The following is an 18,652-nucleotide window of genomic DNA, read 5'->3' as shown; positions in this document are numbered from 1 at the left end:
GGGCTACTATTGCATTATCTGACGCATTATTATGCAACCTGCAGCAAGTAGGGAATAGAATCGAGTATATTTTGTTTATATCGCTTCAGGTACTGCTGACACTATACGTAGGTATGTGATACGTTCAGAAATTTATAATCAAAGAAATAAATATTATTATCTTTCTACGTGATTGTTATAGAAAAAATACTCTATTTTCTCGTTTTCGTAATTTCTCGGAAAATTGTATTTAAAAAAATATGTATATAAAAAATATATATTTTTATTATATAAATATATACACATAAATTTTAATTAATAATTTTTTAAATTGCATATTTGAACTACGATAAAAAATGTTACATATATTTCTGATGATTAAACAATGCGCATCATCGCCGATACAATGATACGACCCATTTGAATTTACTGTAATTTACTGTTATAGTATTTTACGATTATAATTTGATCATTTTAATAATAATAATAATAATAATAATTTTATATTTAACTTTAACTGTATTGTTTACCGTTATAATGATATTTTATTATCCACATAAATTTTTATCGTTATAATTTAATTAATATTATAATAATTTATTTTATCATCATAAATTATCTAACTTTAATTGCATGAAATAACTTTTGGGCACTAGAAGAAATATGTATTAACATCAATTTTGAAAAATAGAGATATTATTTCTTCTATTTTGCTTTTACATTTTCAGTAAGTTTGTACTTTGATATATAGAATCTATAATGTATTATATTTTCAAGAAACAAGATATGCCATAACACAATGGTTATTTTTAGCTTATCAGAAGAGAGTTTAATTCAATGATTTTCTGGAACGTTCTTTAGCCGGACACTCGGTTCTGCAAAATACTGCAATAGTATGTCAAAATTTCGGTGGCCGCATTAAGGATGAGAGCACGTTGGAAATTTTGTCGTAGCAATTGTGAAGGATTAGAAGAGCGAGAGGGTACAGTGCAGAGATGATGAGTAAGCAAGGATAAAATCCTTAATTGAAACTGACATGGCGACGGCCGGTGTCAGATTGCAATTTCGTGCGATGGGGCCAGTTAAACTCACGAACACGACATAATTACCGAAGTTGCCAGCAGCTCGTGGAACATCGTTGTTACCGGTGCAAGACAATGCCCGGATGCTACCTCTTACAACTTCCGGATCATTCGTCTGCCCTCTCTTTATCCCCATCCTCCCCATCCATCGGTCTGTCAGCTCTTACCACCGCGAGTAGAACGTAATGCAGCATTCTGGATTAATTTGGATGAAAGTTGAATGAAGAAGCAGAAGTAACCAACTCTGTGAAAGTCGACTTTGCAAAAGCTGTTCGGGGATCATCGCTTAAAATTAATTCCATGGAAATTTTACGAATTTCAATTAACATTACCGTGTTAGCTGCGGATGATAAGTTGTCCGAAAATCTGAATTATTAATTCTACATTCTTTGTTTCTTAAGTGAATCCCGTTGTAGGTTTCACTAATTTTATGCATAATTGAGACCCCAATATGCATAGATAACATCAATACGAGTATCACTAAAACATTGCAATATTCCTATAACAGTGAATGTTTTCAAAGAACGTTTTTTACATTTGTAGAATGTTATTTTAGACATGAGTACATATACGACAAAAAGTTAAGTAAATCTTTTTAATGTCAAGCGTAACTTTAATTTATTCGAACGTATTTAAAAGTATTTTGCATTGACCTATAATTTGTTTCTACGTCTGGCAATCTCTGATTATTAACCGCATTTTATTTTCGGCACGGTCTCCAAGATTCAAAGGAACGGCCATTTTTAGTGCAAATCGGAATTTAAGACCAAGTCCGCATTTGGCGGCGCAGAAAACGAAAGCCTCGAAAAGGTCACGCACTTTCGTCGCGGCAATCAGGTTAATGGAATATCACCTGACCTATTTTATCCTCTATATCGAGATCGAGTTAATAATCATTATAAGCATTCTCAATAACGAAGAACGTTATGCGCTGAAACTTTTTCGGCAGTGTAATCTATTACACCTATTGATCTGCTACACTACATGAAATAAAATATTGTACTGCGCGTTCATATAAATTGCTAATGCGCGCTATTTTATTTCTACTAATCTAGGAAAATAGAAAAATGTAATTCTCTGATCTATATAAATTATATATATATAAATTATATATATATAAATCTATATAAATTATATATATATATATATATATCTAATATATAATTCTAATCTAAAAAAATATAATTCTTAGGCTTACTTTACAACTCATGGTTAACTCTTAAACGAGGTATAACTTATTCCTTATTCTAAATCTAGAATTAAAAATTCAGAGTTATGAGAGAAATAAACCTTGGTCACAAGAGTTAACTGTAAGTTGTGAAACTGGGCCTTAATAATATAACATTTGAAAGGTGGAAAAAAGAGAAAGAGAGAAGAGGAGAATTAAAACTGTTCTCGGTCAAATCCGGAGCAATCATGAGAAGTGAAGAAAATGCTGCGTAAACTAAAATTTCCTAAGCTTCCCATCGACCCTATAAATAACATTTATCCCTCAATTAGGGGGCTCTTCTATTCTAATTCGTGAGCTTTATTATACAAGCGCATTATTACTTGAGCATGTGCATTGTGGAGGGTATCCCATTTTACCCCATTCTTCCTTCCCTACCAGGTGCTTCGCTTTCTCTATGTATAATCCTCAGGTTACACTCGCAAGCTCTCAACACATGGCTATAGCTCGCCTGTTCTTAAGCTCGCCGTAATCAACATTTCTTTTTTTTTATATGATTCGCTCAATTTATATCAAAATTTGCGACTAATCAGCGGGAGAAAATCTCCTTCACTTTGAAATTCGTATATCATGTGCTTTTCGAAAAAAAAAAAAAGAAAAAAAGATTGGAATTTTTATGCTTTAGAATTTAATACGTTTTTTTAACAACGCGGTTTTTATTAGAGATAAAACATTTCTAATCATTGCGAGATAAATATCAATCTTTTGATTTTTAAGTATATGAAGCTGTATAATATGTTATATATAATATACATTCACATATACTTATACTATATTATATAATTAAACTTTTTATCAAGAACTTCTTATTAAGAGCTACTACTTGTGAAAAAAAAAACACGCTGCTGTATTCTGCAACTTATTGCATTCAGCCATTTATAACCTTATCTTCTCTAATCAGAGTGACGTGATCATAAGAACCTCTGTAAAGATAGCCCCCTTCCATTATTAAAAGTTAATCTTTTTCAAAGTTCTGTATAGATTATCGATAGTTTCAGAGTTCCTGACAATTTTAAAAAATAGTTCTGGCTATATATAATGTAATATGATATTATTCTACTTCCTAGCTATGGAAAATAACAAATAAGTTAATTTTTTTAAATGAATATAAATATTTTTTAAAGCAATATATTTTAATTAAATAAGGCCCATTTACGTGATTATTATCATGGCTATTGTTATTTATTTGTTATGTGTGACGCCTACGTCAGAGCATAAGTTTCAATGCTGCTATCTTTTAAGAAGCTAAAATTATATTCAACTTGCTAGAAATTTCCAAAGATTAAAGAGTCAATTATAAACAAAATTAAAGATAATAGTAATGTTTAAGAGTAAATTCTAAGAAATTTCTTTCTTGTGATTAATAATCATTTTAAAACTGATTTAGAAAGATAATGTTTATTTTCTTTGTTATTATTAATTGATTTTTTATTTAGGCCTCATTATATTCATATATGTCACCAGGCCCAAAGTCAGAGAGAGAGAGAGAGTTAAAAAAAATTATTTTCTATTTATTTATAAATTTTGGTAACAGATGGGCAAGCATGGAAAAGTCTTAATACCGCTTTACGTTTATCATTATAAGTTTCATTTGTTAGTAGGAGATATACTGTCTATCCGCGGTGAGAGCAGCCGAACGATCTTTGCTTCTCTCCTCGCGAGATCGCTCATTCATATCTTTTGTCAGAATCTTTCTATTACATATCAATATTTTCTCCCCACGAATCGGGGAGAATCATTATCAATATTATTTACAATTTTAAGCCATTACAATGATACTTGATTGTGCAAAAACAATATTTTAGATTATCGAAGAATTATCGTTTTATCTTTCTTTTCTTAACTCTTATCTACTCCAGACCTCAGATATACTAGCGAAACATCAATACACGGATCCGAAAATAGATTTCACTTTAAATGAATACGGCATTTGCGGAAACTCGAATCAGCTGTGCTATATGTATAAAAACAAATCGAGCCATCTCGCACGCTCGGCTGCGAGGATCGTGGGTGATATCATCGCTATACAATTATTTTATATAAATAATATATTTTACTTTTGTATAAGTAAATAAAATAAAGATTCGATTCTCACTTAATTTATTTTAATATCGTCATATATATAATTTTTTAAAATAAAATTAATTAGATGGGCCTTATTTAACTCAAGTGTCTTATACAAAGGAAGGGAAAAATATTTGATCTCTGAAACATCTTAAAAAATATAAGCTTTATAGAAAATGGGTTTTAGATAAAAGTGCAGAATTTAAAAAGATTTTTTTTACTAATATTATCGGTTTAACATTGAGAGAGCGTCGCTAAGACCGGGATAAGTTTGCCTTGAATTTTTTTAATGGAACCTCCTATTTCTCTTATTGCGTATATTCTTATAACCTTTTTTTAGATTTTTCAAAACATTATAATTTTATCCACTTTAAGTAACCTGTTTCAAAGTTATAAAACGCTTTATCGTAAGATGTGTAGCCCACGAAAACGAGATTGAAAGATGATCCAACTAATGAAGGCAAGATCGAAGGATGTTCCAGTCACGAACTACTTACTTAAGGGAATCCTAAAGACGATTAGTCATATTGGAAATAGTACTTACACACAGATGATTACGTGTCATTGACGCATCACTATATCAATAACTAACTTACGCAAGCCACCCATGTACATAAATTTTCGTATTGAAATTTTGAAATCTTAGTATTTTATTCTCAGTATGTGTTTTATTATCGTATATTATTATTGTCTTCAAATTGTGCCTAGTATTGTCTCATTAATATACAGGGTGTTTGAGAAGTAATGAAAAATTTTGTCGCATAGGGGTAGAATGGACTAAACTGAGAAGAAAAGTCCTGTACCAAACAATTTTTACAATAGTTAACGAGATATTAATTTATAAAAATATCCAAATTTGCCCGGCCCACCGCCAAATGCAAGCGCACGGCTGAAATACAATCGCCCAGCGAGGTGCGCCGTGCGCATTCGCCATTGCTATACACGCGTTGTTTATAACAAAATTTTTCATTACTTCTCAAACATCCTGTATATTGTCGTTTATAATTGTCATTTTTGTATTTCATTTTCTGATAAGTGTTATAGCAGCAACATTGCTGGTACTTTATACTCATCAATAATGTGTTTACTTGTTTTTTGCCTATCTTAACCATAGCTATACACACTGGGATCCGGAAACTCCAGTACAATTTGCTAAATTGAGATTTCTTCGCGTTTCTAAACTTTTCTTTTTCTTTAAACCTATATATCTTAAAGCTCCTTTTTTATCGACTTTTATGCATTATGTATTTGTTTCTCTCTTAATCAATTCTCTATCAATTAAAAAGAAAATTAATTAAAATATGTCCATTTTTATGGAAGTTACGGTAACAAATATGAATGGGGTTCCAGAGATTCAAGTGTGTATATCAAGGATTCTGGATACAAAAAAACGGTGTGTATAGCCAGAGTTAATCAATGTACATCTATTAATACATAATAGATTAGATTAAATTAAATTAAATTGAATTAAATTACTCAACTTGTGCAAAGAGAAAACATTCTCTCATTTTAATGCACGTATATAGCTACATTTCAATGCTTTTTACATAAATATAACTTTAGCTCTCTTGTAAAACGCATTTAGATTCAACTTCAAATATTCTGGAATCTCGGTCTCTCGAATTCATAAATGTTTCTGCAAGTACTCACCATGAAGAAGTCTGCGTTGGTATGGCTGGTAGAGTTCCAGGAGGCAAAGATCTCCTCATCTGGCAGCAGGCTCTACCGTTGTTGGATACGTCTCCGCAGCAGACGGCTGGATTCGCACAAACGTGACGGCTGACACCGTTGGCGGTTGTCGTGGTTGTCGCAGCGCTGGCGGTACCGACGGTACTGGCGGCGCCTGTAGCCGCACCAAATTCGACTGCGGAAGGACGCACTTTGGGTCTCAGCAATGGCGACGTGGCAAACGTCTCGCGCTGATTAGATGTCGTGCTGCTGGAGCTGCTGGACCCAGGACTGCCGCCCAGCCGGCTGGACGTTGTGTATGCAAATCCACGGAATCGGAAATGTGTTTGATACGGGTAACCAGTAGGCGGCGGTAGCCGATAATGATGATGAAAGCCAAGGTCGCGACGCATGTATGGATCCCCTGGATCGCTCGTGGGTACATATCGATCGGTTGGCGTATGCGCTGCGGGTGGCACATATCTATCCACATACCTGAACAATTACAGAAACCAGGCTTTAAGTTCCACTCGTGTGGAAATGGATACAGAAGTTTAAGACAAGACGTGAAAAATTTTTTACAGAAAATAAACCGTTTTTTTTAAATAAATGATGTAAATTGTAAGGTTACGTTAAAGTACATTAAAATAATTGATTGGATAATTTTTAATATCTATATCGCAAAATTATTATTATGTACAATTTAATTAATAGTTTATTTATAGTGTAATTTTTCAAAAATCAGATCGCATAACATATTTTATACTGCAATTAGAGAAAACCAAATAAATTACTATTTAGTTTTATTGAAAATTTATTGAGAAATATATGGCTGAAAATATCTATTATAGACATAAACGAAAAATCTATTATAGAATTAATTTTATGTATTTAATCACGTAATATTTACTCGTATTTTTTTTATCGTTAGAATTATTGTAAGATCATTAATAAGATTATTTGAAGAAAAGAAAAAACAAAATTTCTGAGATATCTTCAAGGTTAGACATATATTGCGAGATATACAGCGATCCCTTATCATGCTCACTTGTCCGACTCTTACCTATCCGGATAGAGCACTTCGGGAGGCGGTTGAGGCACGTATCGTTCAACTGGGGTGTGCGCAGTTGGGGGTACGTAGCTAACGTTGGACGAGCCGTACGTGCGATCAGTGGAAGACGTCGCGACGGCGGTGGCGCAAGATATAGGTGTTATGCGACCGGTGAACCTATCCTTAGGCTTCGGTAAGGACAGGTACTTATCCGTGACGCTGCGTGCTGGCGAATAGCGATCAGTAGGAGTGTGAAAACGGTCTGTTCCGGGAGAAGTCTGAAATCGGTCACCACTATTGCTGGTAGTAAAATATCGATCTTGGCCGAACTGGTGATCATTCTGACTGCCGACCGAGTAGCGATCATAGTTGCTTTGAACCGATTTTGAGACCAAATACTTGTCGATGGTACTCTTTGTGTTCTGATAACCGCCATTGCCGCTGCGGTGGACGTTCGATGACGCTTCCGACGTTGGCGAAATTGACGCAAAACGCTCATTGGAGGCCGAAGATTGAGTGCTGGTGGTCGTTGTATAGGGTGAATGATATCTGGAACCTGAGTTTCGAATAGAAAATGATATTTATAGCAGTTAAAATTGAGAATCAAAGTTTATTAAAACATAGGAAAAATTACTAAACTGTTGCAATTTCGCGAAATTTCAAACAAAATGTAAAAATTGTATAGATATACACAATGTCCCAGAATGATCACTAAATAATAATTATAATTATTCTAAGTATTATATTAATCTATCTATCTATCTATTAATTATATTAATCTATTATATTATATTAATATAATTATATTAAGTTAATGAAATAATTATTCTAAGACATCCTGTATATATAATATAATTATCTTTTTAATTTTTTAAACTCTGTTTATTAATCTTGGAAAGACTTTAAAAGTGTAATATGATATTATTATGGTACCAAGTTTTTATGGAATGTACTATGGTATTTCCGGGGTACCCAATTTTTGCAAAGTAAAAATTTCAGAATTTGAAGGTATAACTAAAGTTGATTATTTAAAGTGGTCAAATATCAACAAAGTAAAAAATCCAAATATTAGTGTAATAAAAAATACATCAAAATGCGCAATGCGTATTTGTTGTTTTTAGTTAAAAAAAAAAGCAAAACGCACACTTATCAGTCTCTGATGAGGAGGACGATGAGGAAGATGTCGGCGCCAACAGACGTTCAGTAGAAGAGACGATGTAGCGCGGCGTCTCGGCACTGGATAGTCTGCCGTCGTGTGCGGGTGACGATCCAGCGAGGTACCGATCGCTGGAAAACCTATCGATCGATCGCGATTGACTGCAACGCTGTAGAGCGAGATCGTTAAAGCGATCGTTGCTGGACACGTATCGTGTCTGACTGCCGACTTCGGAGAAACCTGAGTATCGTCCGAAGTCAGCGGACGCTGGTGAGCCGATGGACCGATCAGTATACTTCTGGCAAACCGTCTCGACTCCTCTGTCGGTATAAAGGCGTCGGTTTTGCTCGGTATTACTTGAGGAAGTTTGAAGCGATGAGCGGTCTGACGATGAATAGCGCTGATGCGCGCTCTCAGGATTAGGCGAATTCGAAAGGAACCTACAAACATTCCAAATAAAAGAGACATGAAGTACATTTCGGAGTCCAACACGATTCATAATTCATTGTGAATTAGGTAGCAAATGCAACAATTACTGGACATCAAATATATGTGTATATTGCGGTACATAATATGTACCTAATATTGAAATATACGCAACTACTGATTACTACAATAATTCACAAACAAAATTATTGTTCAGAATCAACTTAAGCTGACTTAAACTCACCTCTCAGTGGGCGTCGCCATCGCCGAATACCGCTCGTGATGTGCTGGTGGATCCTGTCGTGGATACCTATCGTGAATGGGCGATTCACCCAAATACCTTTCCGACTTGTCAACGAATCTTTCAGGCACCGGTGCGTGTATCGGTGATGAGGATAATATCCTATCAGCGGAAATGGTGGCGTAGCGAGTATCTTTGGCGTAGACCGTGCTGCCCTGGAGTCCAGCTTGAAGTCCTCCCAGGATCGGAGAGGATCCCGAAAGCAGGCGATCAGATGGTCCAGCGTAACGTTGTTGATCCTTAGCGTCGCCTGTATCTGACTGCTGATTGGCCAGCAACCGTTCGGCGGAAGCAAAGCGCTCCTTGGCGGGCATCGACGATGCTGAAGCGGCACTGTCGGCACCATACTTGGGCCCCGGAGAATTGGAGGGCAAAATGCGATCAACAGAAGAGTAACCAGCCAAGCTCTGGCTCGAGGCATACTTCTCGCTTGGACTGGGCGACAGTGGCGGTGGTGGGACAAAGCGGTCATTAGCCGGTGCTGGAGATGGTGGCGATGGGAACGTTTCGGAAACGAAATTACCCGTGAGTGCATTCGCGTTCGCATACTCGTTGGACCCGCTCGTGCCCGTCGTGTCAAAACGCAACTCCGGGTTGCAAACCGAGTAACGATCGTTCGAGACCCGTTGCTCACCGTGCAACGTGCTGACGTCATTGAATCGCGTGAAACGATCAGCACCTGCATGTGCACCGCCGTAGTGTCCCTGCAATGAGGGCTGACCGAACGTCGAAGTCTGATAATGCCCGAAACGTTCGCAACTCGACTGTCGACCGTCAGCGGTGCACTTGGTGAAATCGACCAACAATTTATCAGATGATTTCTCGTGTCGCTCGCCCCCCATCCGACTCCCCACTTGTTCGCCGTTTTGAGCCTGATAATGTCCGAAACGTTCACAACTCGGCTGACGATCTTCTCCACACTTTGAGTAATCAATACAAGACTTATCCACGGTCTTCTCGTGCCGCTCAACCCCCATCCATCCTCCCACATGCTCGCTTTGAGTCTGATAATGTCCAAAGCGCTCACAACTCGACGGACGACTTTCTCCGCACTTAGAAAAGTCAATCGTAGGCTTCTCCGCGGATTTCTCGTGTCGATCAACCATTCGGGTCCCGACATGCTCGTTGCTTTGGGTCTGTTGGTCCGATTGGTGACGCTCTTGACCCAATTGGCTTGCTGTACTCGTGACCGAACGCAAGTCGGACGATTGTTGCTGTACTTGCTGCTTAAAGCAATCACTGAGATTGTTGGAACCAATCTGAGTCCCCACGCCGCTGGAACTCGGTGCGCTCGATCCGGGAAGCGGGGATGACGAGGATCCGTACTGTGCGATCGGGTGCTGGTGCAACAGGAGACGATCTCTTCGGCCATAGTCGTCGTCTGTCGGCATCCTGGTGGCCCGGGGCCCACTGTCAGGACATCTGTAATAAAAACCGTGATTACAAATTTTAATTTACGAAACGCTAGTAAATATAAATGTATATTACTTGTATTTTTTGAACTAAGGGTGAGCAAACAAAAATTCCAACTGAGCATTCGTGAGCAAACGATGAGCAAACGAATGCATGAAGAAAAAAATCGATTTTTTAATATTGGAAGGCCAATAGGGCTTCATACGGGTCGTGAAATGCAGGATTTTCCGATGGCAACTCGATATAAATATATTCTATTGACTATTCATGATGTTCATCGCGGTCATTACGTAACTATTCTTCTCGCATAGTAACAGCAGAATTAATTCGAATTGATATAGTAAACTTGTTTTTATATCCATTAAAAAGGATTTTTTCGATTCTTGCAAATTAATAAAACCTTATTGTAATGTACAATTTATTTGTTACAAACAAAATACTTAATATCATTATAAATAAGTTTGTAAAACGATTTGTTACCTTATATTTTCCACAAGGTTTTTATCATTTTCATCATCACGCGAATTAAAGAGAAACGGTGAAACATTTTGCATAGACAAATTAATGTACAATAAATTTTTTTTAATGAAACAATTCAAAATAAGAATAATAAGCTTAACTTAAAAGGCTGACATGAAAACTGCAATATTATTAACATATTTAAGCAAAATAAACAACACAGTAAGTATAGCTTGTTTATTTTTTTCTTTTATGACATCCTGTTACAGCTGCTTGCGGAATTTTGTATTTCAGAAAGTAAAGAGATTAAAATACGCGTTACATGTACTTTAATCTCTAGGAATTAGCATAAATTAAACCTAAAAAGTGGACGAGGAAATTACGAGGACAGATGTTCTCACGATTGTTCCCAGGGCAATGTTTGCATTATCTAAGAGTTTTAAAGGATGAGGAAATATTGAAATAATACCGAAACCGTTAGGTTCTGATGTTTGATTTGCGCCAAAAACCTGTGACAACCAAAAACAAAACGTTTCTACAACACATTAAACTCGCTAATTGTAAAAATCGCCGGTGACGATGCGTTGTTTTTTGCTGCGTTTGGCGAAAGGGCCAAAACTTTCGAGCAAAATTCTATATACAAAATAACATAAAAATTAAAAAGCAAAATGTCAAGAAGTATCAGAGAGTATTTTACTTATTAAGTATTAGTAATGGATTGAGGGGTAGTATATGATGCAGATCGCATGGTGTTGAATCCTAATAACACCACGTAACCTTTCTTATTCAATCCCTATCTTCATCTCCAAGCTTTAAGCTGGTGTACCCCGGAAAACCTGAGCAACCTTACCGGAGATTAGGTAACCAACTTCAATGGAAGGTGAGATCAGGACAGATTTATAAGAAGGGAAAATGGCTCTCCGAAAAGAGGGTTGAGTTAGGGGCTAATGGCCTCTTCTCATAAAAAAACGATATATTTTCAGGAAAATATATCCGGACGGCTCTTAAGATAAAGAATTAGCAAACGATGAATAGACATATGAGATTGGGAACGTGGAATACCCAAATATTGTATAGAACTAGATTATTCAGGGCGCGACTGGAAGTAATGAATGAATACAAGTTGGATATATTGGCGTTACAAGAGATGTTGGACAAGGCGACATAGAGAAGAAATCATCATACAACTTGTATTACAGTTATAAAAATGAGGAATATGTGGAAGAAGTTGAATTCGCAGTCAACAAGAAGTTAAAGGAACGTGTGATAAGGTTTAAAGCTGCATACGCAAGAATATGCAAAAAAAATACAAATAAAAGGGAAGTTCATCAACCGTAAAGAAACCTAAAGAAAATAAGGAAACTTCTTATGGTGTGAATTGGAGAGAATTATAGTTAAATTATGGTTATTCCAACCATTTTTTCTCTCTGTATATCATTTCGTGTTATCGAACACCACTTCCGGTCCGGGCAAGCTGTCTATTCCTTCTGCGGAACGTCAAAGAAATTCGGAGAGAGCCTTTCTCGTTCGGCAGAACTGAATTTGACAAATGGTTTTATTCGGCAGTTGACGAGCGTACGTGCGCGCGACACGTGTCACGCGTGGCCGCGTTCTCCGATGGCGGCTGCCGAGAATACAGCATTCCGACGGAATTTCGGAAGTCACGTCGAAGGACGTCACCGCTCGTCCGCGAAACGATCCCGGACCTTCCTGTGTCGAAATGACGCCGTTTGAAATATTTATGATGGAAAATTTTTAGGATAAGATTACACGCAGACGACTTGCATCACGCGATATAGAAAGAAATGTCAGTACCGTTTTAAAAATTAAATTACATTGTAAGAAATCGAGACAAATTAAATATATTAAGAAAATTAAAAATTAGTTAAAAACTATTTTTATTTTCAAATATATCTAGAAATTAATAAAATAATTAAAAAATTCTCTCTTTTTTTCTTTCCTTTATATTAATAAAAGTATTTTATATTAATAAAAGTATTTTATATTAATAAAAGTATAAAATATAAATGTTCAACAAACTCTTTAATTATCAAATCGATAATAATTACGTTAATTATAAATACAAAAACGGAAATTAATAAAAAATGTATTATTTTTCAAGAACTTGAAACAGTATTGTAGATGTTGAATGCAACATGAATCTTGATGATTTTAGGTCAGATCGTTTATCGAACTCGCATTGCGACTTCTTTAATAGCGACTCGATTTGCCGAGGAGATGGCGATTAATTCGTCCGACGACGAGCCGAGAGTTTCATCTTTTACGAGCATCTTTCAACGATTGGCACGAGCCTGCCTGGCACCGATCCAAATTGAATCCATTTAAATACCTGGTCGTTGCCACCCAACCCTTGCCGGCGTAGCCCTGTAATTTCCGATTTTAGGAGAACTGCTGCAACCTCTGCGCAAGAAACTGTTAATGTACTAAGCGTGTGTTAGATCTAAAAATTTATAGATAATATAAAAATCTGTTTACTTTTAATCATTTATAATTCAAGAATATATTTTAACGGAATTAAAATTTATTTACATAAAAATCTGTTAGATTTTATTAAAAAGAAATTAATAATAAATCTTATTTAAAAAAAAAACTATTTTTATCTATTGCACGTGTTCTTTCACATTTTGGTATTAAACCATTATATTCTTTACTCTTTTTAAGTTTTTTTACTAAATCAACCTTATCAAAGTAATATTTTTTGTTGCGTAATCATTTCCGTCGAATTTATTTTTATTTAAAAATTATTTTATCCATTTTATAAATGGTTTTTGTCACTTATTGGTGTTTTTAATTGCGTCTTCTGCGTCCGACTTCTATTGCCCTTTATTCTCTCTAATTTGTTTTATTCATTTTATTTCATTAAAGTTTTTATTTTCACATTTCAATGAGATTAACAGAATTTTTGATACATACATTGAAAAGAATATCATTTTCTAAATAATTAAATACTTCTTTGGGTAACTGATTGAATTAAATTTGCTCCCGTCATTAATTCTTATTTGATCGTGAAAAAGAAAAGTTTTTTCAGTTGCAAATACAATATTTACAAGAAATTTTATCTTGTAATTCTTGAATTTTACACTTTTGTCATGCGACACTTTTAAGCTAAGAAATTTATTAATCTTATACCACCAATGGTAATATATTCTTACAAAACTATAATAATAGCAAAAGGCGTTTGTTGCCTATATAAAAGAATTTAAGTACTTTACTCTTTAACGAACTGGAATTTCAATTGGTCACTAATGGATTCTCGATTCTATCCGTCTGTTACTTTCGAGCCGTGCGAGTCTAAAAGTACTCGAATTAGTATGCCGCTGGTAGATTTCAAGTCGGATTAGCTTGAGATCATGCGAGACAATTATTATTCCATCGCCATAGTATCACTTTTGCTTCCTAAAATTGACAGGCTATTCCAAAAGTTAATTAAATTGCCACTCAAAAATGTTTGTGAATTATAAAGAGCTATTTTAAAATTATTATAACATTAAGAATTCAAATTTAATTTAAAATCATAAAGCTGAATTTAACTTTAATATTATTTAAATTTAATATTAAATTTAAATAATATTAAAACTACCTAAAAAGTCAACTTAATTTATAAAATTCGAACACATACGTAATAATTAAAATTATTGAAATATCAAACTTGTGTGTAGAATCTACTTAAAAGTCAATTAATTCTATAATATTATTTGACAGCATTTGAATGTACTTCAGAAGTACACAATGCGGATCACAGAAAAACGTATTCAAATTTAATTTTTAGTTGTAAAAAATAACTACTAATACTATATTGTCATAAAACAATAAAGACACTTACAACGATGATAAATATTTACTTTTACATAGCCAGCCTCAATTTAACCTTCCTCAGAGAGGATAAAATCATTAACCTTTTCCGTCAAATTAAATACTTATTCATTTAAATTATTTTATTAATAACTTTTCAATGAGCACAACAAGCGATGGAAAAGATTGATAACCTTGAATTCCTTGAGGATCAAAGTCATTTGAATATCAAGATCATCTGTGAAATTAATTTGAACCTGGCTGTGTAAATATTCACCATTTTTGTCGTGTGTCCTCTGAAATATATTATAATATTAATTTCAGTAATAAAATTAGATAAATTAATAATTTTATTTGCTGAAATTGTATTGTTCTAAAACAAAGAACAATTTCAGCAATATTTTAGTGAAATTTCAACAAAATTTCAACGAAATTTCTCCACCAGGATTAATATTTACTTCTTTAATTTTGATAGTTAACTCTTCCAATGCCTTAGTTCAGATCTACTTGCTTCAGTATAGATTTAACAGGCCTTAGCCGTAAGCTGAAAGAGGTTAAATGACATTAATTTCTGTCCTTAAACTGTTTTTTTTACAGTCTTAAACCATTAGACTTAAGCAAATTAAGCGAAATCCAATTCTTACGGCTTAACGATATAAGTTCTCTGGCCGATATATTGTTACATACAACTTATAGCTTACGGCTTACGGCCTCTTAAAGCAAAGTTTTAGATCTAGACTTAAGAAATCCTAAGCCATAAAAAGAAATTGACCAATCACGGTCGATTATTTTTCTCATATTCCACTGTGATTAATCAATTTCTTAAGGCTTTAAGGCTTACGGTCTTTTAATGCAATGTGGTGGACCTAGACTTATTAACACAGTATTGATTTAATATTTGATACTCCGCTTTCCTGCGCCCTACATTCCAAGAATAAGCGTACTCGGAGTAAGATCGGAATTTATGAAAAATGATAAATATACATAATAAGAAAGTATAATAAGAGCGACGCACTGTCACGCCCCACCCATGTCGCTTGTTTTTCTATATTGCCTTCTATCATTCACAATCCTCTGCCTCTTCCGGTCAACCCCTCTCAATTTCGCCTCGTCTGGATGCAATAAATTTACGCCCGTCACTCGATGGCTTTTTCTCTTCTCGTACAGACATCTTCCTATCTCTTTCTCTCTTTCCCTTTTTATCGCTTTCTCCGATTCAATCCCTATCTTTTATTTGGCAAAATTGCAAACGAAAATATCGAAACATTGGGAGAAATACGACAACATTGCAACGAGGTAGCATGGAGCTGGCACTTGTCTATTACGTAATTTTATTTTGTAAAAAATTACTTATTGGAATTCTTAATATAAAAAGAAACGTGAAATATAAAATACTTTTTGACATCATGCGTGAATACGTAACGATGCAATATTGATATTGTGAATCACCGACCAGTCAATCTCAACTAAAAGTAATACAACATATTTATTATAATTTAGACCGATTAAAATTTGTTTAGCTCAAATTACTCGTGACGATGTGCCGCCTTTTAAAACATATATTTTCGTTCGATTCAAAATTTTTTTATATTTTAGTAGTTATGCACCCCTGAAAAATTTGATGACTCGGGATAAGAGAAGACTTGTAGTGTCTTTCAGTTTTTGAACATGGCCGCAGACCCTACCGCGTCTCCTGATACGTATTTTAGAACATGATTGTGTAAAACCATCATTATAATAGCTAGTTCTTAATCTTGAAAATATTTTCAATATAAATTGTATTTTAAAAATATACTCAATATCTCATATGTATTATTAATTATTCAACAATAAACCAATTTGCATCATAAATAAATCAATAAATAATAATAATAATAGAAACTTTTGAGAGCTAACACAAATACATAAATGTCCACTTTTACCATATTTCTTGATAGAATTTATATTTACATCGTTTATTTGCAAACACAGTAATTGTATGATTTGATATTATTATTATTATACTAAAAAGGATCCAAAACAGGATCGAAACGCATATATTTTTGTTGATCGAATTTAATAAAGAATATTTATATACACACACATTTATACCTGTGTTGGCTCTAAAAGGTTTCTATTATTATTATTATCGTTTGTTTATTATTCTCACTAAGCAATCGACACAGACAGATTCACTGCTACGTGTTTTACACGTAACTGTGTTTTTATGCTTTTTTTTATTAATTCATAATATTTGCACAAAATATTTTTATTAACGTAGAAATATTGTAAGCGCAGTTTATAAGGTAAAGAAACATTATTGACAAGTTAGTTATAAAAAACTATTTTTGAATCATTAGCATATATATCAGCAGAATATTTATACATATATTACTAATAGAATTATTGTTATTATTTTAGATCGAATCTCGCAAAAGAAAAAGATATATATCTAGGGTTATTTTTAAATGTCATTGTTTTCTTATAGATAATCAATATTTATAAAATATAAGAAAAATAATGGAAGTAGAATCAAGTGAAGATGTCAAAGGGCCAGTATATTTATACAATTTCTCACAATAATTCCTACATAAAATACATATAACGCAAACGTCATTACTTGTCAGCTATTCTCAAATGTCGTTTGCCAACAAATGCATAACTAAATAGAGAGTAGAATAGGAATAATTATTTTCAGATTTAGTATTTTCAGATTATTAGAGTTGCGTTTCAAGACCGCGAAGATTGTTCGGCGCGCAATTTGGGGAGACTGTGTATATTAGTTAATTATTAATTTGTTTTAATTCGTGATAGTACCGCAATAATTTATATGTAAGCAATTAAAGATCCAAGCCAGACTGTTATAGGCTTCGTATTCGTATTAATTATGTTCTTACATTAACGGTCTTTAGTATTGAATATTAAATAGAGAGTAATCAATACTCACTGCTGCGTAATACAAGATTGTCAAAAAGTAAACGTTAATGGTCGAAAATTAAAAGCAAAAAGTGATGATTAATTTTAAGAATGCAAATATGTCAGAACAATAACCGTATATGAAAAGAAAGGCTTCACTGCAGTATCTAAAAATTGAGCTAGATACAGATCTAAAAATAATAATTTTGTTGGATTACACTACTCTACATAATAGATGCGGATTGGATTTCTCAAGTCATTCTCTGTATATTTTTAGACGCTGAATACGAATCTGATCGTAAAATTGTTCTATCATTTCAGGTTTACGAGATAAATAAAATTAAAGGAGCCAAAAACATAGGCAATATTTATGATTCACGACCAAATAACCATTTTAGGTAAAACTTGAATATTTTTCACCCTTAAAAAATAAAAATATAAAAAAATGATGTTTAATCAAATGTAAATCAAAATTACTGTTGACGTTTGAAAGCAGTGTAATTAACAAATGGATTGTCTAAAATTATTTAAAAAAAGCTTTCAAATATTATTCTAATTTTTCATATTTACTTTTTATATAAAGAAATTATTAATAGATACTCAATACATTAAATGGCATAATCAAAGTTTCCACTAAAACTGTAAAAGTGAAAACGACACACACACACATACACAACAATTCTATGTTGTTCAAAGGATGAAGATCTAAGGTATTACAGAACGAAATTTGCAAAAATATTAAAACTTTTCACGTTTAATTCAAAATGGATACCGGATATCCATGCATTGACGAAAAGATTGAATATATCATATTGAATTAAGAATCTGAGATATTCATCAAATGTCCTGCCGCGACTCTTCAACGAATCCCTCTTCAAAATATCAACAATCATTTATCAAAATTAATCTTTTTTATTAATCTTTTTTGCGTTATTTGTATCATGCAAGTTTATACATATATATGTCAAGTTTTAAATTAAATTTCGGTTATAACCCAACCAGGATTTAACATAGAGCCGTTATTTTATTGTTTATGCGCTCTCATGGAGCTTGGTTTGCGCACAGGCCGCGGTTCCCAAAAAGATTAATAGTCAAAAACTATCAATCAGCTGTGTTG

General features: G+C 33.8%; 1 protein-coding gene across 1 annotated transcript in view; it reads right to left on the bottom strand.

Annotated features, from left to right (window-relative positions):
- rho-5 (rhomboid-5) overlaps nt 1–18,652 on the bottom strand; it is a 91,142-nt gene that overhangs the window by 51,736 nt on the left and 20,754 nt on the right. Inside the window, exons 2-6 of the mRNA XM_018548048.1 lie at nt 8,899–10,377; nt 8,219–8,668; nt 7,085–7,621; nt 6,188–6,516; nt 6,004–6,109 (exon numbers count right to left, since the gene is read on the bottom strand). Coding sequence (XP_018403550.1) covers nt 6,004–6,109; nt 6,188–6,516; nt 7,085–7,621; nt 8,219–8,668; nt 8,899–10,346 — 2,870 coding nt within the window. The 5' untranslated portion in view covers nt 10,347–10,377. The remainder of the gene's footprint in view (nt 1–6,003; nt 6,110–6,187; nt 6,517–7,084; nt 7,622–8,218; nt 8,669–8,898; nt 10,378–18,652) is intronic.

This window comes from Cyphomyrmex costatus, unplaced genomic scaffold, assembly GCF_001594065.2.
Source record: "Cyphomyrmex costatus isolate MS0001 unplaced genomic scaffold, Ccosl1.0 scaffold70, whole genome shotgun sequence".
In the NCBI taxonomy this organism is placed as follows: domain Eukaryota; kingdom Metazoa; phylum Arthropoda; class Insecta; order Hymenoptera; family Formicidae; genus Cyphomyrmex; species Cyphomyrmex costatus.
This window is presented reverse-complemented; position numbering and strand designations above follow the sequence as displayed.